Source organism: Xiphophorus couchianus, chromosome 16, assembly GCF_001444195.1.
Source record: "Xiphophorus couchianus chromosome 16, X_couchianus-1.0, whole genome shotgun sequence".
NCBI lineage: Eukaryota > Metazoa > Chordata > Actinopteri > Cyprinodontiformes > Poeciliidae > Xiphophorus > Xiphophorus couchianus.
In genome coordinates, this window is record NC_040243.1 from 12626123 (window position 1) to 12648522 (window position 22400).

Consider the following 22400-nt stretch of genomic DNA (forward strand, 5'->3'; position numbering starts at 1 on the left):
GATCTTAGTGTTGCACTGCAGTTCACTAGTTGCTGCATCCAATGTTCAGGTTATGGCATTAAAAGTAGTACAGCATGTATCTTTAGTTACTCAGGGCAGCACAGCAATTAACTCAGAATGGATTAATGTTGTCTCAGAGATCCTTCTGCTTTTGTTTTAAAAAGCTTTTATGTGCTTTAAAACCTTTCAAGTGAAGTTCTTGCAAGATTTTCCATCATTTGTTTCTATCTCAGGTATCTTTTATCTATTGGGATCTGATGGAAATCTAATCAATTAGAATCCAAACAACATATCTGAAAGTCTCTTGCAAAATGATGCTTATGATGCTGCATTTAGTGGTATCTTCAAGTTTGTTTTCTGTTGTATAAATAGAAATATAAGGCATGTTGAATCCACCATCATTCATTTTCTCGCCTTTATTATCATCTTATGCTTTAGACGTGGTCAGCACCTTATCAGGAAAGTGTGTGCATGTGGAGGAATGTCGTTGTCTCCAGAACTGTTACCTTACTTTGCCAGAAGCTGTTAAACCACAGGAAGGCATTTGGGTGTGTAGGTCAGGGAGTGAGGAATTAGCGGGTGTGTATGCTGCTGTTTCTGACAATCCTTGAGTTGACATGTGATTGCTTGACTCTAAAGGCATGCCCCCTGTCTCCGCCAGGTCCCAAGGGAAAGTATGCAAGTGTCTTGTAAAAAGAAAATCGAGTTTCAACAAAGACCTCATCAAGTTTACTGCACTGTTGGCTAGAAAGTACTGTCTGAGGAAAGTTAGTCTAAGAAAGATTGGAGCAGTTGTATCCTAATTAGCATACTGCTTTAGGCATGGGGCCCTATAAGATTCTTATTGTATGATAGCATTGATTTTCATACAAGATGAAAAATGTACATGATCGACTTGCTTTCATATATTAGCATATTGAAATATAGGTTACAATTATGTTATCTTATACATTTTTGTAAATGACCTTTTGATCGTAGACTTGGACGTCTTTATGCTTCATTAAAATTACTGTTTTTTGTTAAACATGTTTGTTGGGCATTATATCACATATTTTTGCTTTTCTACTCTTAATAGAGTAAAATTAATAGAGTAAAAATGTATAATTAATAGAGTAAGTAATTTGACTAACTTGGTTAGTCAAGTTATTTACTTAGGTAGAGCCTGTAGTCAGCTACTTATGACATTCTTCCAGCTTCCTAACTGTAGTTTTAAATCAATGTTACCTTAAGAAAAGTGATGGTTGTCAATATTGATATCAGGTTATTTATCATGCAGTTTTAAGATTTTGCAAGTTAGACCAAATTGAAGCAAACTCTGAAACAATTAACTTCTATTTGAAACAATAAAACAAGAAGGAGAAATGAGAAGAATTAAAATGAAACTGACGTAAATTTAGAATTCCAGTTTAAAGGACAAAGAAAACACAACATAGTTGCTTAAGGTTGTCAAACTCCAGTAGTAATCGTGTTCCTTTGAATTAAGCTGAAAGGCTATTAATGAGCCTTTCTGGTATGGCCTTGATCCTCAGTTTAGACTAATAGTTTATGCTGCTTGATGAGCTAGTTGGGGATTCTGTGGTATTCTTTTAGCTTCTGGCTGCTGAACCAGTTGGTAACAATTTTCTCCTTTCCTGACAACTTGAGAAACAGACCTCAAAAGGCAGTAAGTATTTAGATTCTAGATTTAATGAATCTAGTTGCATGTCTGAATGGAGTGGGTGTGCATGGTCTGCAGTGAGTACAAGAGAGCAGTGCAGCAACAGACAAGGTCAGGTGACAAAAACGGTTGGTCCATCTGTTGTCAAAACTCAAAGGAGCAGTGACAAGGTTTGTAGCACTGAATAGACTAAGTGTAGGAGGAAAAGGACTATGCTCTGTTTCTGTCCTCTGGGAGACTATTACAGCAAAGACATTCAGTTACAGACCTATAAGCAGCAGTGTGAGAAGTCTTTGATAAAAATCCCAACTGTGAATTAAAAGGCATTTGCCCTAATTTAATTTAAACACAATAAAGTAGATGTTAGAAAGCAAGACTTGCAGGTGTTTGTCATTTGCTGACTTCTCACAGCATGTAAATTGAAGTTTATATGGCCTATATAAAAAGTTTGAAGGCAGTTTTAAAATGCACCATGTGTATAATCCTTGAGTTCTAGTTTAATATAATATAGAATCAAGGATATTATTATAAGTGATGGATTGAGGATGCTCTTGCATTTAAATCTTGTCCGATATCTGCTAATATTGCTTTGTGGGTGATATTTACACATATACATTTTCCTTCCCTTTCAGCGTGGTAAAAAAATTGCAACTCTGCTGACATTGCTTCTCTGTTTCAATTAAAAACCCAACAATACTTGAGTTTTTAATTACTATCACTGTCACATGACCAAACAGTTAACCCACTCCTCTCCTCCCTCCGTAACACAAACGGCAACAGGATGGAAATAAACATTGGTTATCGGGCCAGTTTTGTGATACTGATTTTAATGCCGATATATTGTGCATGTCCCAACCAATCAATCAGTGATTAGAACCTGCCAAGCATCGTGTCCCATGATAAATTAATGCATCAAAATTTTATCTTCCCACCATTTCAGTCTGTAAACACATCAACAACGAGAATATGCTTCAATGCATTTTTAGTTGTTAGTTGTATTTTTTTATTTTATTTTCTTTAATTAAAAGTAGCTTTTTTTTAATCACCTAACTGTCACCCCCAAAACTCAAGAGAACACCCTTGTCCTCATGACAGTTATAGCTTTGTTTTTGGTCAAATTTTAATTCTGTCGCTTTTGAATTAGTTTTGTAAAATGCAACTCAAGCCATCTTAGAAATGTTCCATTGCAAGTGAAGGTAGCAATATAATGACACAAGAAAAACTGATGCGTCTCAGTCTTTATTTGTTTCTCATTCCCTTCCACTATCACAACATAAACAGCACAACTGGTTTTAAACTGAAACTCTAAACACACAATCAAATTCTTGTGGGCAAGAAATGGTATTTGATTTTTAATGGGGCCTTACGACAAAAAATCAAGTTGCTCGTCTTCCAGAAAAACAGACTGACTGCAGCCATGTTCCTCTGAAAACAGGTGTGTGTGCTGAGAATCCACCCAGAGAGCCTTCATATTTTATGATTGTAGAAGTGGGTCAGTGGGGCCGGGGCGTCTGGATGGTATCTTCCTTTTTCTACCATCATGCTTGAACTGTAGTGATTGGGTTGTCTAAAGACTGTTTATAGCTGATTGTTATCAACTGCTGCATTTAAGTGAATGATAATATATAGTGGCTAAGAATAGTAAATTCAACCTTCTAGCTATCTTTTTTTTCCCCAGTTGTGAGTCAAATGCAGAAGACTGTGCTCGATCTGCAGCTCCATCAAGCTCCATTTGAATCTAATCAGTTTCAGCTGAACAGCTGTTGTGCACCCTGTCGTTACAGTTGCTTCACACGCGCTTCAGTACTTGCACCCCTGGTCAAGTGGCAAGCAAATGACATCAGCTGGATTCAAGGGAGATGGGGCCTTTAACCTAGATATTTTTTGTAACAGTAATTGGTCGATAATACACATTTCTGTAACACTGACTGCTCAGTCTTAAGAATGTTGTAGGTTTCAGATTTGCCCCATTTATAGCTCATCCTCATTCCTATCAGTACTCACAACTTTCTCTGTCTTTAACTGAAGCATGATGTTGCAGCTGCCATGTTTCTTGGGTGGTATCATGTTGATTAGGGTGTTGTGCAGTATTGTTTTTCCAACCCATTGAGTTTTTTGCACGTTGGTCAGAAAGTTTTTTTTTTTTATTTCATTTTAGCAGAGCTTTACATAGCTTTTGGTAAACTGCTAATAGGACTTCTTAAAGCTTTCTAATAACAATGGCTGTCGTCTTGTTGCTTTGTGATTGCTTGATGATTATTGTTGATAGATTTTTGCTGTTTTTGATTCTGTTTGTTCTCTGTTTCTGAAAGCAACTACTGGTGTTATACTGGGGTATTGTTCTAAGGGATGATGACTTAAAATGCACACCCGTTTTCAGATTTTAGTTGTGAAAATGTCTGTAGAGTTTGCTTCCACACAAAATGCCAGTAAAATGCATTGGAGTTTGTGTTTGTATTGAGAGAAAATGCTTAGACGTTGTGAATATTTTTACAAGCCACTGAAAGCGTGGCTTGTATATTTGTGTGCTAGAACATTTTTCTTCCTGATGGGGTATGGGTTCATCTACTGATCTGTCTTTCCGAGTTGAAGATTAGTTTATTGTTGTCTCCATAGCAACAGCAGTAACGTGATGTTGGTTGTTGTGCTCCAGTTCGGGTGAGGGAAGAACGTTTTCTTATAGCCAGGCAGAAGGGAAGTGCTGTCAGTGGGAGGGAAAATGAGTCCCAGCCTGATTGATCCTAATCACAAAGCCAAATCCTTCCTACTCAGAGATGGTTGGGTAGAAATTTGAACACCCTCCGTTTGCCCCCACGTTCCATTTCTTGTCCTCTAGTAAATATAGGGCACAACATTTTGTGGAAAACTACTTTCTCCACTCAATAACAGTTCTGGAAAAGGAAAGGTACAGATTCCCCCCGCTCCCTTTTTTTTAAACCTCTATACTGGTTTCTTCCCCAGGGTATTCCCTAGTTCAAATGTTTGAAAATAACTTTGTTATTCCAGCAAATGCAACAGGGGCATGTGGTGTCACAGTTCTGAATTGCAACATCTCATCACTCTGAAACGTTCAGCTTTTGGCACAGAAGTGACAGCTAGTGCAATATCTATATAATACATTCTGAACTGAGTGACAAAGTCACAAATTTATTAAAAAATCCAGGTTATACATTTGTCATGTTTGATTTCTTGTACACAAGTTTCAGTCTATGCAGTGTGACCTTTACAGAAGCCTGAACTGCAACATGTTTGCTTGCTTGTTTAGCAACTCTGCACTTTTAAAAATTGTTACCCCAAAAAAAACCTTTCACTGTTCTGTTTACTTCTGTGTGTGAGATTTAAGACTTTTCTGGCAAGCTTTTGACTCCACACTGTGGTTTTGTTGCGGAGCTTTACGACCCACATGGTTCTTATAATCCCAGGCTAAAATAAATGTGTGCATATCTCACAAATGGTAGTCGGAGTTTGTGGGGTGAGTGTACCAACTGAGCTGACTGCCTAAATTATTATCTAAGATCCTTCAAGTTTCTTTTGGATATAAGTGTATTTGTATACCAAGCAAGAAAATTTATGACAAGCTCTTTGGAAGCATCCTACAGAAATCAAAGCCTCAGCCTTTTCCTTCAGCTAAAATAGCAGCTGCTGTGAAATCCACAACTTTGGTAAAACAAATTAAATGCTTGTTTTTTCTGGGATGTTATGATGAGCTGCTGTATATCATTGTCTCAATGGATTTGGTTCTGCCAAAAAAAAATCATTATCATGTATAGTATTTTGCTCTGAAATTCCTCTGAATTTAGCTAAAATAAGGATGTATTGCAAACTACTAACTAATATTGTCAATCAGCAAAGTCATAGTTGCTTGGCATATTTCATGATGATGACGACAAAACAAGAGTTCGTGAAAGGCAAAAATGTTTAATTGTACTGAGAAGAGTGTGGAAAGAGGATTTGAATCTATAATATTATGTAACATAAAATTATAGGAAGCTTGCTATCAATATGGGAAAGTGTTTTTCCTCTGCTCAGGTCTGGCTCGTTATACGTCTCTTCTTGTCTGTAAATTGACTTTGTCTATCGCTATTTATATCTCTGATGTGGGCTGCGAATGTCGCCTGGGAGAAAAGCGATGCACTGATCAGTTTGGAGAATGAAAGCAAATGAGGAGTTAACTCCTAAGAGGTTTTGAGGAAACATGAGCTAGCTTTATAACATTGTTTAATCTGACAGTCTTTGTTTTGAGAATTCTATAAGGCGCTATGATAATGTGGAGTGGTTCCATGAAAAACGAAGCACTGTTTTATATAATTTTATGTGATAAGCCAACACAAAGCTGAACAGAATTTTACTTTACAATTAAAAAATGTTAAAATGTGGCTGCACATGTATTTACTTACTTTATGCCTCTAAGTAAATTCTGGTGTATCATATTTGCTTCAGAAGTAAAGAAATATTGAAAATCATGAATCATTTTACTTCCACTTCACAATCATTTAATACTTTCTGTAGGTTTATTACATAACATTTCAACTTAAATTTGTTGCAGTGTGACAAATAGTGGAGATGTTCAGTGGCTGTGGATACTTTTGCAGTACAGTGTATTGTAATGTTTGCATGTGCCTGCAGGCTACACAGACAGACGTATTTGTTTCCTTATCACACAGCCCTGCTCCTAACAGTTCCAGGGACACACATGACTTGGCAAAGTTTTGTTCTTTGTACAGCAGCTGTTTCGGGTCTGGAGGACATATCCTGAAATCATGCATCGGGTGTTCTATGTCTTTAGCTGCAGAGAAGAGAGAATGGATGAAGTACTTTAGAGCTCAATTTTTCTCTTGTGGTGTCAGGAAGCAACAAAATATCAAAGATGTACAAACACAAACCTATCCATAAGAAGTTCTCCAGACCAGATATGACAATAAAACTTACAAACATAAACAATAAACAAAAACAACAACTTTTGTTAGTTGAACACTGTTGTCCTGGAAGAATCTACTAGATAATTTGTAAGAATAATGATTTAGTGGTTTGACAAAAAGTATGGATGAGGTGGTACTTGACTGTAGTGAATGAACTTTCTGCGCAAATATACAAATATGTGAAGAATTTGGAGCGCTTTTGTCTGGGTTTGTTGTCTTTTAAACAACCGAACTTACTTGCTTTTATTATTAATCCTTGGGCCAGTGTTAAGCAGCAGATAAATTCTCCACGACTCCCAGAGCAGGAAAATTGTCCTGGTCAGGTTTCGAGAGAGGTGGCAGTTGGCTCAACAGGCAGGTGGCAGACTCAAGACAAAAGCTCATAATTGGCCTTGTCAGGGTGAGTAATCCCCAAGTTTTATTCCCAGACAGACTAGCAGAAAGACGAGATCTGTGTGGGACGAACACATATGTGCTCTTCTGCAGGACTTTAAAGCTTAATTAGCTTGCACAGGGAAGTCAAGGGCAGGATATTGTCATTCCTGTGCACACTCAGCGACTTTGTGCCCGTACTGTAAAACCGGCAGCTGTAGTGTAAACAGTGAGCCTACCTGATTGTCAGGTGCATAACTGGAAGAATACTATCTTTCATCTTTTCAAAGGCTCCTAGTAGCTTACCTCTCTCAATATTAAGTCTTTTTCTTTTACTACTGCAACAAAAAGCGTTGACATTTCATCTTTCCATTAACAATGCTCTGTATTCACCAGCTAAGAGGAACTAATAACTCTGAGAGAATAGTTGCAGATGTTGCCTGTTAGTCATGCCTGCATTTTGGCACTTAAAGCCTGCTCATTGGGGTGGGTGTGGCCCTCTGAGTCACAGTAAGGCATGGCACCGAACATTCACAGCATGTTTCCTCTTAACGTATGAAACCGCAGCCAACTGAGTTGAACTCTTTCTCCTTGCATAGTTGGGGATGTTTACTTGGTATATTTGCCTCGATTTCTTATTTTAGAGACACATCCTGATCTTTTTTCTTTTCTCTTTCCCATGTGAGTGAGTCATTTCCTGTGAGGAACAACCCAACACCCACCAGCATCACAGCTCTATAAAAAGCCTGTGTTTGTTTTCATTTAAGAAATCTGACACTGAGAGGTTTAGGATGAGGAACTAGGAATTAAAATGCTTTGCTGGTTGAAACCTTTCCTCTTTCAACTGTGTTTCTGAATAAAATTTCAGTTCAGTAAATATGAGAGACAAACCATCTTAAGTCTCATGTAGGGCCTCATGACGTAGAATATTTTTGCCAACTTTCTAACGCTCTTTTTCTTTCTCACTTTTGTCTTAGTTCAAGTTACTCAACTGCAGCATTAGAGTTTGAGAAAGAGCACCAGATTTCTCCTGTGTACGAGTCGCCCAAGATGTTACGGCGGAGCCTCCGTCTGCAGAACAGCAGCAGTCATTACAACACTGAGAATGTAACTGATTACTCCCTGGACCATGGCAGCAGTTACATCGACACCAGGAAAGAGACGCGGTGAGTTAACATGTAAACACTTTCAATCTGACTCTGACCAGCTGCATTGCTAAAGACTTGTGTCTTGTAGATCATGACTAAACAAGATCTTCCCAATCTTACAACCCAAGTGAAAGTATTTGAATATTTTTTTTTCTGTTCCTGTGAAATTGAAAGTTTTGGAAACTCACACGTTAACTTAGATTGTTTTCCTTCCTCTTTTTCACAGCCATTTTACAGTAACCTGCATCCATAGACCTTGAACTTGTTCACATTTTTAATACAAATGTGCACTAAACTTCAGTTTATTTGTCAAAATAAATGTAACTGCGTCATTGTACATTCACTTCACAGTAATAAAATACTCTATGTTGGTTTGTCACACAAAATCGCCTTAGATTGTTTTTGGCTGGTTGTACATAAAAGTAAGCAATTTAGGCAGCAAAACTGGATCATTCAGTTAAATTGTTTCTTTTTTTAAGCTTCTGATAATTTTCTTAATGTTGGTACTACATAATGTTGGGGCAAACATTGCATCCTCGCATTTATGTTTCCTGTGATATGGACTATGCTATTATGAAAAGGGAAAGAAGACACTGACTTTTAGTTACTAAGCTGAAAAAAGACTGCATATTTATAAACCGTTAGCTGAAAAAACAATAAATTATTTCTTGGGGAGAGTAAAAAAATATCAGTAAATTAGCTTTATTATTATTATTTCTATTATTATGTTGCAGACATTGTGCACCAGTAAAATGACATGTCTTTATTTGACAATTTTTCATTTTAACAGACATTAACATCATCGAACAAATTCCTACCTCTCCCTTACTCACACAAAATCAACACATCATAAAAAAACATCTCAACAGTCAAGACAACATGGTTCTGCAATTTCTTTTTTTTAGTTTAACAGTCAAGCAGAATTGAAAACTATTTTATTTATATCTTATATTATTCAGGTAGTAATCACAGTCTTTTTTTCTTTTCTAGGACACCGCGAAACAGAAAGCAGAAGTCCACATCCAGCTCTGTGTCTTTATCCCTGAGCCAAATTGCAACACCGAGACAAACCCTGTCCTTCTCAGCTGCCAGTACCCCGATTGACAGAACAAGTCATGAAAACGTCACAACGGTCGACGTCTCGCGGCTCGTATCAGCTCAAGAGCAGTATCACCTGAGGCAGCGCAGAGGAACCACCATCAGAGCTGCAACTACTGTGGATGGACAGTGGGGTGAGACAAAAAATTATAGATTTAATCACAAAGAAATGTTGAATGCTCTGTCTCATTACCCCAGGAAAGCTACAGTTTGCAATGGAAGTCTTATTTTGAAAATCAAATTTGGTTAAATTTGCTGCCTGGCTGTCATGTTCCAGAGCAACACTCCAGCCAGAGCTCATCAAACACCAATGGGGAGGCCAGCTTTTCGAAGTCCAAGACTTCGGTCCCTAATGGGTACATTTGCAAAGATTGCTCGTTTCACTCTCAGCAAAGTGACTCCCGTGTGACGCGGTCATCATTGACATCGCTATCATCATCATCATCATCCTGCCAAGAAGCAGAACTTTCCACCGATGGCCTCACCTCCGTATCTTCACCTTACACAAATATTTATACCAGAGACAGGAGTCGAAGGAACAAGTCGGGTGAGAAAATGCTTTCCACATTTGGGACCTTGCATTTTTATAGTTTAAAGTCTTATTGGCATAACAAGGATTTGACGAAGAGAATGTTTAACCATTAGTGATGTCTCCCTCCAGGTGTCCTGATGTCAATATCTAACTCATGTGTGCGCTACAGCAAAAAAGCCCTGTCCCCCATTGTGTCCTTAGTTTCCATTGTCTACAGCAGTTTGGTCTGGCTGGGTACAAGAACCAGGAACTCAGCAGAAAAAGGTATTTTGAATTTTCATCGATAATTTCAACTATTCATTCACAACAATGAATGGTTGTGTGGACAGGGGTGTAAGAATGACTGTTGTTCAGTCATTCTTACATTCCTCTATGTTTGCTGTTTGGATTTGTTTTGATGAGTTTCAGATATCTCAATTACTATATCTTTTTTATAATGAGGTTTATTTCTTCTACAGTTTCTTGTAAAAGCATTCGTACCCTTACTTCACAATTCACATAATTGGTAGAAAGAATCCATCTCTGAGTCACTTAATCTCAAAGTCAGAAACTGGTCTAAGGGGTTTTTAGAGAACATTAGTAAACAAACAACATTATGAAGATCAAAGAATGCAGACAGACTGGTCAGAGATTAAGTTTTGGAGAAGTTTAAATCAGGCTGAGGTTATAAAATAAATCTCCAAGCTGGGAACATTTTGCAGAAAATTGTTCAATAAGTCATCTGATAATAAAAAAAGTACCAAGCAAAAACCAGCCTGTCGAGTCTAAATTGACCGGCCGAGCAAGGAGTAGCATAAGTTGGAGCTGATTTTTAATTCTTTGCCCAATATGCCAAACAATGCGTTTCTGGAAACTAATACTGCAACATCCTCTGAACACATATTAGTGGGGCATTCTGCTGTGAGGTTGCTTTTCTTCAGGAGAGACAGGGAAAGATGTTCAGGCTGAAGTGGAAAACAAATGGAAAAAAACATAAACAAAATCTGATAACACCTGAAGAGGGATGAACACATTTGCATGCCTCTGATCATGAATCAAGTTTCCATCTTGACTTACAATGGCTGTGTGGACAGGGGTGTCAACGGATGTGTCAACAGGAGTCCAAACCTCGTACTCAGACTCCTTGACACAAGCGTGGTCCAAACTTTGGCTGTTTAAGCAGACCACTCTTCACAGGATGATGGGCTCCAAAGGTCATGGCTTTGAAGAACAAGGTATCTGCTGTCAGTCCACTGGAGAGTCACAGCTCCAGATTTCAGCTGCCTCTTTTCCTTTAATTAACTTTCTCCTTTCTAAGCGTCTACTGTTTTGTTAATCAAGATAGAGTCCTCCTTCCTTAGGAGATAGAGATGCTTGCTTTCTCATAAACTGAGTATGCCTTTGAAGAATGTCATAACTTTCCTATCTCTCTCCTGAATTAACCCAGCTTTCACTTTCACACTTTTCTCATTTTGAAAGGGGAATTATATTGGAATGAAATAAGTAGCCACGCCATTGTTTAAAAACTACAGACAACACCGTCACGTGTTGCACTTCTTCATTTTGTTAAATGAGTTTGAGAGTGAGCATTTAAGATGAACTACCAAAACTCTTTAACTAAACTTTTCAAATTTGCACTTTATAACTTAAAAATGTTAGTTGCTCCAACCATTTGGCTGAGGTTTCAATATATAAAGTACATTTTTCTATCCAGTATATTCCCTAATTGTATTTTTTCCACAGTGGATAATATGCATTTGCTCTAATGGTTTAGTTTCACCTCTGTCATTGCTGTTTCAACCAGGTACTTGTGTGTATTCTCTTTTTTTTTTGTGCATGTGTAACTTCTACTTGTAATCTCGTCTTTAGGAGCTATGCTTCCTCCACATTTATACTGGTGGATCTGCCATCTTCACCTTCACTTCTGCTATGATTTTTTTTATTCGAACTTTTTTTATGTACAATTAAATATGTTATCTGTGTGTTGCAGGCCACTCAAGTTTCTGTGGAAGCATGAATGTGAAGGACCTGGTCACTGAAGAAACATCACATCTAAACCTCAATGGTTCCCTGTGTAAGCACACACAGCACATGTTCTCTTTACCCTTTTGTTAGGGTTCCTGGTGTGCAGCTTTGATTGACAAAGTCAATGATATGCGTGCCCTGTGTCAGCATCAGTGGGCAGAGGTTGTGTGAACTGCTTTAACTACTCAGCAGCCTGTTCAACTTCATGACCTGCAGAAAGTGAAGCCAAATCGTCCTAATCCAGGATTTAGAGTATTTAAAAATAATTATTTTAAAGTTGGTTATGTTTACTGGTTAATTATATACTTTATACTTACAAATGGAGACAAAATGAAAAAGAAGCAGGAAAGATGTGAAATGGCTTTTCAGTTGATCTTCATCTTGGTTAGTTCTATATTTTAAATAAGAATTTCAAATTCAATGCAAACAAATATACAAAGCTCAAATAGAAAAGTAATTTAGAGGTGCTTAACTTGTCAATAAAATGTATTCTATGTACTTTTCTATTTAGTTTACAGTTGCTCTTAAAATATAAAGGAGACTCCTTATTTTTTGAACATTAACAATATTTGAAAGGGCCAACACTGCCAATCTAAATGTTTACTGAAGTTTGTGGGAGGAAGAAAAAGTATTTTCTTATTCAATTAATGTCTCCTCACTACTGTTGAACTGCAAAACGGCAGAAAATAAGGTAAACACAATAGGAAGATTTTTTTTCCAAAAACAAAGACAAATTAAAAGCTTTATTGTAAATTAGTTTGACCCTCTGATGTCAAGTTGAAGGTTATTTTAATAGTTTTATTTGAACTTTCTTGCCAGATTTTAACTGAAGATAAAATATCTAAAAAGAGAAGGGGGGGGGTTGAACTCAGGAAGCTCAAAGTTTTAAAGCCACCAAGATAATCTGTTAGCTCTTGGCACCAGACCTGCTGTGTTATTTAAAATAATTTGACACCAAGCTAATGTGACAAAACCAATAAAAATGTTACTTGGAGAAAGATGTCATTTAGATTTTTTTGTTTGTTTTCGTTTTCCATCAAGCTTTGTGGCACATGCCTTTGTAAAATGAGCTATAATTTGCAATAATTTTCTCATATTTGCTTGATTATCAGTCATATTTAATCATTGTGGAATAAATGAGTTTATTCATGCTGCTTATTGTCTTTTTTGTTTGCTCATTTTTGCATTCTGCTTGTCTGCTCTCCATCATTTTGGACGCACACAGGTGACGACTGTAAAGGAAAGCAGTACTCTGAGTCTTGCACTGTCGCCGTTACACCACTCTCCAAGTCACAGCGCTTGTGGAGCATCCTAGCTTACACAGGTTAAATGAAGCTTCATCATTTTTAACTCTGATCATTCCATTACAAAGATATTTTTTTATATTCTTGTTATTTTGTAAGCTAAACTCCTTAAAAACTGTAGCTGTACTCGTGAACCGAACATCATTCGCTTCGTCTTAACAGGTTTCTATCTGCTGCTGCCTGGTCGCTGTGTGCTTGCAGCAGGTAAAGCTTTGGGTTCAGGAATCATCACAGCAACAAAAAGCCTTCTCTCATGCTTCTGGGCGATCCTAGCAGCCCCAGGTAAGTTTCAGATGTTTATCATTTTCAACAAATTAGGATACTTGTCCACTTTAGGTTGATAGTTTGAATATATTCTCTCTTTTTTCTGCTTCTCTAGTAAAAGCAGGAAAGGGACTGATGTGGTTTCTTGCAAGAGGATGGTACCAACTGGTGTCTCTCATGTCTCTCGTCAACGTCTTCTTTCTAACTCGGTAAGAGTTCTTACCTTTTATGACAATGAATTAATCACAGATATTTGAAAGTTTAATAGAAATAATGAATAAAAATTAACATGACTGCTGTGCATTTGACAGTAAGTATAATTAAGCTTTGCTCAATGTTGCAATTGCCTGATGTGTGAAAAAATGTGTTTTAATTTATATCAATTACAAAAATTCAGGTGTAAAGAAAAATTAAATGATTTATTTATCATTTAATAAAGGTATTTTTTAAACAGTCACATTATTAATTTTTAATTACTTGCCTAAATATGAATAAAGATATATATTTTTCTCATTAAAAATGTGAAATACCAATCATTTGTAAAATTTGAAGTTTTCTTCTGTGTTTCAGATGCCTTCCCAAACTCTGGAAGCTCCTGTTGCCTCTTTTGCTCCTCTTACTACTTCTACGTGAGTAAACAGACGCCCTTTTAAACAGATTGAAGCCATTTACTGTAGTCAGCACAGAGAGAAGGATATATGGCTATTAGAACCAGCACAGATCTCTAGAGTCTGCTGTAAATCTAGCTGCAGATTCAGGTCAACCTTCCTGAGTCTTCACTGCAGCTCAGCTGTTCTCAAACAGTTTCTTATTTTTCTGCTGAATCATGCTGCAATTAAAATAAAATATCACCTTAATTTAGTTTTAACATTAATTTGATCCTCCTAAAGAGTTTGAAAAAGTATTTTCTTTGTGTGTTTTAGTAAAAAAACATTTAAATTTAATGTATTAAGTGTCTGCAATGTCAGTTTAACTCTAAATTTTTTTAAGTTTTTAATATTTAACCAAATAACTTGGATTATTATAAAAGAGCATTTTCTCTTTAACATCACTCTTTACCTTTAACATCGCATTCTTTTGTTCTCCTGCAGTTTTCTGGTGGTGGCTCCCGTTCACCGGTGCCCTGCTTACCTACCTTCCAGCCATAAACCTCACAGAGTGGAGATCTACATCTAGGTTTGACTTCTTCTCTAACTTGGCTGCTGTTCCCGCTGCTGTCCCTGCAACAGAAACTCCCATGGAGCAGGCTCATAACACTCCGGTCTCCCAAGCAACAGTGAGTAGCACTATCTTATAGACCAGTTTTTCACAAAGTGTGTATACCCTGTAAACGTCCTCACAACCAAGGTTTGGTTAATGATTGGACCATCAGACATTAGCGGATAATTGTAAAGTAGAGACGAAATCATACACGGTTGACTTTGAGTCAGACTTTAGAGTTAAATATAGGCCTGTCGCTGTAAACAATAAATCAATTAATCACACAATAAATTAAAACTATCGACTTCATTTTAATTATCGGCTTTATCGTTTCTTCCGGCCTTTGTCTTTTTCTGTTGATGACACTGAATGAAAAAAGGCTCAACTCCGGTGCTCTCCACTAACCTCTCTTCTTCATTTCCTTAGTGTAATGCCCAGTGCACACTACACGATCTTAGAGTTGTCGGCAGATTGTCGGCCCATTTTCAAAACCTGACAGACCAGACATTAACCGACAGAAATCCTAGGTATAACGGTTCGATCGGGTTTGATCGTGTGGTGTCCAACAATGGGCACCAAATAATGGCTACAAGTCCAGTTAACTAATTTTAAAACCAGGCATTAATCAATACTTTACTACAATCTACCTGCAATGCATGTGGTTAGTGTCAGCGTAAAGTCCTGACTGAATGAAAATCATTACAACCTATTTATGTCACGTTAACGAAGAACAGCTGAAAAGTTAACGGGTTTATCAACTGCAGTAGCAATTTTGCTTTTATGCCTCTCGTCATTTCTATATTCTTTGCACCAAATGTTGAATAAACATTAATGTTGTTTCCACATATCATCTCCAATGGCCGCTGGACTTTGGGCTGTGCCGTGTCAGCTGTTTGGGATTCTCTTCCGTAATTTCCCCTCAGAAAGCACGGAAGGGAATCTGCGCTTTGTGATTGGCTACCTGTTACATTCAACAGTCTGCGTTAACGCTCCCAGTCAGGGAAAACCCCTGATTTAGATCGGAGCGGCCATGATGATCTACACGCTACAGGATGATCGGTTACAAAATTGCAAGTGACAATCTGAGAACGGCCAACGTTCTAAGATTGTTGTAAGGGGGAAAATTGGGGAAAAAAATCGTGTAGTGTGAACTATTGCATACGGTGTTTTTGGTTGTTTTGTATATTTTGTTTATCAGTTCCAGTGTTAAGTGTTCTTATAATAAAGTGTATTTATCTTTGGCAGGAAATCGCATGCATTATTACGTCATTCCAATTAAATCAGTGTAAAAAGGTCTTCAAACAATATTATTGTTTATTGCAATAATTTTTGAGACAGTTAATCGTTCAGCAAAATTTGTTATCGTGACAGGCCTAGTTAAATTTAAATGTAATAATTTCCACTATCGTCCTTCTCAGCCAATCCTTCCCCCAGCCGCCATCCACAGTGGCGTGGATCTGGACCGTCTCGAAATTGTTGAGCGACAGCTGGCCGTGTTGTGGGAGAAAGTCCAGGCGGGAAACCAGAAGCAGGATCAGCGTCACAGCAATGTTCTCGGTCTCTACAGCTCGCTGAGAGAGCAGGTCCACAGTCAGAACGAAAGGGAGAGCTTCGAAGTGTGGGTGTCCTCTATGATGGAGCAGCGACTGGGTGTGCTGCGAGGAGAACTGCAGCGCGAGAACTTAAACATAGCACAGGTAAGCCTGTCACAATTAAGCATTTAATTGCTTGGTAAATTAGAATGAACTCAGTTTCCATCCTGATGATTAATATTTGAACAATAATAACCCATTTTTTAATGGATGTAAGTGGTTTTTATTTCCATTTTATTTATCGGTCTGTGGATGCTTTATTTTAGATATTTGAAATATTTTCCAGTTCTAGTGTCAGGTGTTCTTTACAAAAGTAAAGTCTATTTATCTTTGATAGAGTGAACTTGCATTATTATGGAGTTATCAAAATATCACTTGAAAATGGTCTCAAAACAACAATATTATCATTTTCTGCAATTATCTTTAGGAAAATATGTCCTCTAGCAAATGTATTACTGTTACAGGCCTACTTATGGTTGATGATCATTAACAGTCTTGACATTGTAATGAGTAAAGTTATTAGAGGGTATGAAAATAAAGATTCAATTTCTTTCTTTTGCAGAGCTCAGAGCAGCAAAAACAGCAACAGGAAAGTCAGGCAGCACGTCTGGCTAATTTAGAGCTTCTGCTCAGAGCTTTGGAAACCAAGACTGAGGTATGCACAGCAGATTTCCTGCAATTCCACAAATGAACACAATGGATCGAGATTGCTTAAGATTGAACAAAAACAACAAACTTTACGATGCAAATGAGTGATCCAAATGAAAGTTTTCATGGTTGTATTGTAGGAGATGCAGCAAAAGCAACAGCAGTCTGAGGATGAGGCAAAGCAACGGGAGAAAGCGGCTTCTAAATCGGCTGCAGACACAGCTCCTGTCAGGTACCAGAGAGAAATGATTAAATATACTAACTGACACGAGAACACCTTATTTCTTATATTACATAGACCATTATGTTGTAAAACATGAAGTTTCTGTCCTTTTTATTAGTGTGGGTGTGAAGCAGGAGGACCATGATGCTCTATTGCTGGAGATGCAGAGACTTGAAGCAGAGCTGAGTAAAATCAGGGGAGACCTGCAGGGTTTTGCAGGATGTAAGGGCAAATGTGAGCAGCTGAACACTCTGCAGCAGACTGTAAGCAGCATAAATGTCCCAGCCACTCAGCAATGCTCCTTAAATGAGCTAAACTTTATTGAGGTCAAACATTTCCTTCTGTTTTTACTTTATATTCCCCCCCTTTAGATATCTGGTCAAGTGTCCTCGCAGTTGCGGAAGGAGTTGAAAAATCTGTTCTTCGGCAGCGATGAATCAGCGGACCAGCAGCAGGGTGAGATCCCTGAGTCGCTGATCCAATGGCTGTCGCAGCGTTACGTGAGCATGCCCAACCTGCAGGCGGCGCTGGCCTCCATCGAAATGAGCATCCTGAAAAACATTTCGCTTCAGCTGGAGCACAGTCGAGCCCAGGTTCTGGGTGAGGCAGAATCCAGAGCCAGAAGCGTCTTTGAGACAGTAAGAGGGACGGTCCGACACACTTCTACAACTGAGGGACTGTCTGAAGAGGTAATGCACAAAACCTTCTGCTATTTAAGATTCTCATCTCACGTAATTTAGTAGTTTGTCTCACATTATTTTTTTTTCCCTTGTCGTTTGCAAACCAGGATGTGAATCTGATTGTTCAGAACGCCCTGAAGCTCTACTCTCAGGACCGGACGGGTCAGGTGGACTACGCCCTGGAGTCTGGAGGTAAGTAGGAAACCTGTCCACCCTGAGCTTGTATCCAGGTCAGTAGATAACTCTGTTGTGGTTTAAGGGGATTAGCAGTCTAGCGCTTCTATCACTCTGTAACGCATGTCTTATGCAATGAGGACTAAGGCATTAGCAGCATCGAGGTCTGCAGGGTATTTAACTGTTGTGAAGCTTCATGCCTCTGTTATCTGTTGGCTGTTTATGATATTAACTGTCATAGTTGGGCTGGGTGCTGGAACATTGTTGTTTTTTGGTTATCCATTTATCCATTTTATACAGTCAATTATTGTTGCACTCATAGGGCAATGTAGAGAAAACTATTGATTTAACTTGCTCTGGTACTGAGTTGGTCTTCTTTTTTGTTCCTCATATTTTCTGTCTTTAGAAACGAACAAAAGAATTTTGTCGTTTGGACTTAATAAATAAACTCTTGTTGCATTACTTTAGTTGTAGCAACTAAGTCTGCCTTCGTCTGGTGTTTACACTTATTCTTAGGCAACACAATGCTCTGCGAAAGTTTTTGTATTTGTTTAACCTTTTCATATGTTTTAACAACAAACCAGAATATTTTATTTTATTTAATTTTTTGCATTTTTGTTTGACAAAATAAAAACTAAGTAGTGAAAGTGGGAGAAAAAGGATATCATTATTTTTTACAAATAAAATTATGAGTCTAGAATAGATTATACTGATTAGAATAGAATATGCTGATTTATGAGATCAGCATAAATTTAGCTGAATGCCTCAGATGTTCATGAAGAACAAGGAGCTCAGTAAACAGTTAAGGGATAAAGTGTTGGAGAAGTTTAAAGTAGGGTTAGGTTATAAAACAATATCTTGTCTGACTGATCCCTGGACGGTACTTGTATAAATTTGGGTAAAAACATAGTTTCTGTTTCATCAGGTGGTAGCATCCTTAGCACACGCTGCTCCGAGACTTATGAGACAAAGACAGCCCTCATGAGTCTGTTCGGCCTTCCACTCTGGTACTTCTCCCAGTCTCCACGTGTTGTAATCCAGGTAAGTCCCACCTTCAGATATCCAGAGGAACAAAGTCTGATAACCATGGAAAAACAAAAGCATGTATAAAAACAACATTTAACTGTTAAACAGCTGACTTTTGATTTAAAAAATAATACTGTGCTCTTCTTTACCATCAGCCGGATGTGTATCCTGGCAACTGCTGGGCATTTAAAGGCTCTCAAGGTTATCTGGTGATCAGGCTCTCCTTGAGGATTCGTCCAACATCCTTCTGTGTGGAGCACATCCCTAAGACGCTTTCTCCAACAGGAAACATTGCCAGTGCTCCTCGCAACTTCACTGTCTTTGTAAGAAAACTGACCCAAAAACCTAAGAAGCCTGGGAATAATCAAATACAAACACCAAGTGTCCTGTTCTGACTTGTTTCTGATTTTTTTTTTTTTTTCCTTTTTAGGGTCTCGATGATGAGTACCAAGAAGAGGGAACGCTGCTGGGGCACTACACATACGAGGAAGATGGCGATTCTTTGCAGATCTTCCCCGTTAAGGTAACTTTAAAAGCAACCTTCTAAACTTTTAAATGTAAAAAAAAGAAAACAAGTCTGTCAGCTTTAGAGAAAATAAATCAATAAAAATTCCTTTGTTGCTTTCCAGGAGAAAAACGACAAGGCGTTCCAGATCGTAGAGGTGCGGGTTCTATCTAACTGGGGTCATCCAGAATACACTTGCTTATATCGCTTCAGGGTCCACGGAGAACCACTTTCCGAATGAAGCAACCACCGAAAGACACACTAATAAATAATCATTTTACTCTGTCTGTAAATAACTCTCACCAGCTTCTTTAAAACGAAGGACACCTGACAGTGTGGACAGTTTGGTATGAAAGCCATGCAAACAGAGAGGTTGTGGAGTGTGAAAGCAATGTGCCGAGTTGGAAGCAGGAAAGTATGTTTATGAAATCCTGGAAGAGTCACTGGGAAGTTTTGTAGCTGGACTGTAAAGGAACGCAGAGAGGAGTGGAACCACGAAAGAAGCTAAAAGTCCCCTTTTCATTGCACTGAGTTGCTCTTGAGGGTAGCGAGGCTTCCCTGAGCAGACAAATCCATCCCCACCTCTACAGGAAGGTGGACACCTTCACTAGGGCGGGGATGACGGACTCATCTCAACCACATTTTCAATATGCATCTGATTTGCTTTAGTTCTTTTCTCTTTTTTAATCTTTCTTAATAGAATCTGCTATTTTTAGGAACAAGACCACTCTGTCTTTGCCAGGTATGTCACTCCTTTAGTTGCTGCAGCTAAACCGAGAAGTCCACAGATGGGTTCCGAATGCTTTGCCATAGCCATAAGAGTTGTTTTTAAAGAACTGAACATGCTGCCTGTGAACAAGTTCTGAATGTTTGATTAAGTGCAGGCTCAACGCAAGTTTCCTTTAATCATACAGCAACGCTATAAAACACTGATCTCTATGCGATGCAACCTTTAGGAGGCTCCTTACTACGCTAAATGTAGGAAATCATGCCAACATGTGGCTCCTCCTCTGAAACATACACTGATTTTACATCCATCATGTACAATGCCTTGCAAAAGCATTCTTATTTTATTTATTTACGTTTTACATTTTGTCACATTACAACCACAAACTCCAGTGAGTTTTTTGGGGGTGGATTTTAGCTGATAGACCCAGACATCCTGAAGAGGTTGTGGTGAAGTAGAAAGAACGATATATAGTTTTCACATTTTTACAAATAAAACTCCTAAAGTAAAGTGTGCATTTGTATTTGAAGCTCTGAGTAATTACTTAGTTGGACCACCTTTTGCTGCAATTACCACTACAAGTCCTCTGAGGGTACTTTTCTACCAGCTTTGCACATTTATAGACTAAATTCTTTTCAAAACAGCTCAAGGTCAGTCAGGTTTTAAGAAAAGCATTTGTGAACATCAATCTTCAAGTTTAGTGACAACCTCTAATTGTTTTGTTTTTTTTCACTCTGTTTTGAACTCAATCCTACTAATTAATTCTTTGCAGTTTTCCTGTCCCTGCTTAATAAAGGAGCTGCCACCACCAGATTTTACCGTGGTAACTGTGTTCATGATGATCGGCAGTGCTAGTTTTGTGTCACAGATAGAATTTTCCTGTAGACCAAAAAGTTCAGATTTGGTCTGGCTTGTGGCAAATTTCTCAATGATTTCTTTCACCGGTGGTTTTATCTGCTCTCTCTTCTGTAGGATAGTTTTAGTTTAAACAGTGGCTATCTGGAGCTCCTCCACAGTTGGCATGGGCCTTCTGGCTGCTTCTCTTTGTTTATGCTGTTCTTGCATACATATACAGACCACAGTACTATAAATTTACTTGTAAAACATTTGGAAGCCATGGATCCATTTCCACTTCTTGGTGTTGGTAAATCACATAAAAATGCACTGAAGTTTGTGGTTGTGAGATGACAAAATGTTAAGTTTGAGGAACATGAAAACTTTTCTGTGGCACTGTATACGAAAGTGTTGTTAAATCTGGCGCCTGGAGCTCAGATCCTAACCAAAATTGCAAGATCATGTTGACCATAGATTGGTTTTTATCTTTTGCTCTTTCACCCTTTACTTCACCTAAATGTCCCTTTTCACATGAGCTCTTAGAACTCTAAAACCCTGAAGGAATGTAATTTGTATATTTCATTGTTTATAGTTGGTCCTTTTATGATATCTACTTTTATCAGTGTTGCTTTATTAAGACAAATCCAGTCATAATTATTATCATGTAACTATTTTTAAAATTTCTCATTGTGTTTGCTTTCTTTTTTGTTTTAATTTGGGGGATTATTCACAACACAGGATGCACTGCAACAACTTGTAAGACAAAAGTTTGTGGCACAGGGTGTTTTTGTTAAAAAATGGGGCTATGTAAAGAGTTGTGGGTTGGGTAAGTCAAAAATACTATTTGTAAAAACGTTTTGCTCACAATCTTATTTATTAACAAGTTATTAGTGGCTGCAAATTATGAGTGTTGGCAGTGTATATTTTATTAAAAGCTGTTCAGTGCATTTTGGAATTTTTTTTTTAAGATAAATGGCTATTTTTGTTCAGTCATGAGATGACTTAATTGCTTTGGAATATATTCCAATAAAGACTTTAATTTTGATCTTTTATACCATTCATGTGTTACTTGATTTTATAAGCATGATTGCGTTGTTGGGTAATACTTAAGGAACTTGAATTCTCCAGAATAAATTCTCTGGATTCTATATTAGATTTGAGTTATTGTAGCTCAAAAACAAAGTTATGGCAGGTTTATTTATATAGCACCATTCATGTATAAAGATTTTCTAGTGTTTTACTGGACATTAAAAAAAAGATAGGAAGAAATCAAGCCTAAGCATATAAAATGTTATAAAAAAAAGTTGTAAAACTACAGATAGGCATTAGTTGGACAGAAATGGCTTGCTGAAGGTCCACAAATTGATCAAGAGAAGTGGTATGAAATATATTAAAACAGTAATGTACTCTATCTCAAAAGCAAGAACTCAGGTAGCAGAATATACACTGTGTCGTCATAGCAAAAAAAAAAAAGTCTGAACATGTATTTTCCT

The 22400-nt window shown here is 37.8% G+C and overlaps 1 protein-coding gene and 1 long non-coding RNA gene across 7 annotated transcripts in view; both read left to right on the forward strand.

The window, feature by feature from the left end:
- sun1b (Sad1 and UNC84 domain containing 1b) overlaps nucleotides 1-21964 on the forward strand; it is a 28049-nt gene extending 6085 nt beyond the window's left edge. For 5 of the 6 annotated variants that reach the window (XM_028042119.1, XM_028042115.1, XM_028042116.1 and 2 more), the window contains 21 exons: nucleotides 7926-8114; nucleotides 9087-9328; nucleotides 9472-9741; nucleotides 9856-9990; nucleotides 10800-10940; nucleotides 11696-11779; nucleotides 12956-13054; nucleotides 13197-13316; nucleotides 13414-13507; nucleotides 13869-13927; nucleotides 14390-14574; nucleotides 15917-16195; nucleotides 16653-16745; nucleotides 16879-16970; nucleotides 17080-17224; nucleotides 17333-17650; nucleotides 17749-17833; nucleotides 18741-18856; nucleotides 18997-19164; nucleotides 19272-19364; nucleotides 19471-21964. In XM_028042119.1, coding sequence (XP_027897920.1) covers nucleotides 7999-8114; nucleotides 9087-9328; nucleotides 9472-9741; nucleotides 9856-9990; nucleotides 10800-10940; nucleotides 11696-11779; nucleotides 12956-13054; nucleotides 13197-13316; nucleotides 13414-13507; nucleotides 13869-13927; nucleotides 14390-14574; nucleotides 15917-16195; nucleotides 16653-16745; nucleotides 16879-16970; nucleotides 17080-17224; nucleotides 17333-17650; nucleotides 17749-17833; nucleotides 18741-18856; nucleotides 18997-19164; nucleotides 19272-19364; nucleotides 19471-19587 — 3051 coding nt within the window. In that variant the 5' untranslated portion in view covers nucleotides 7926-7998 and the 3' untranslated portion in view covers nucleotides 19588-21964. The remainder of the gene's footprint in view (nucleotides 1-7925; nucleotides 8115-9086; nucleotides 9329-9471; nucleotides 9742-9855; nucleotides 9991-10799; nucleotides 10941-11695; nucleotides 11780-12955; nucleotides 13055-13196; nucleotides 13317-13413; nucleotides 13508-13868; nucleotides 13928-14389; nucleotides 14575-15916; nucleotides 16196-16652; nucleotides 16746-16878; nucleotides 16971-17079; nucleotides 17225-17332; nucleotides 17651-17748; nucleotides 17834-18740; nucleotides 18857-18996; nucleotides 19165-19271; nucleotides 19365-19470) is intronic. The other variant, XM_028042117.1, reaches the window with a different exon arrangement.
- Nucleotides 3-2990, forward strand: LOC114159881 (uncharacterized). The gene is made up of 2 exons (XR_003598676.1): nucleotides 3-579; nucleotides 662-2990. It is a non-coding gene; the product is annotated as an uncharacterized LOC114159881 (long non-coding RNA).
- Nucleotides 21965-22400: the final 436 nt, after the last annotated feature.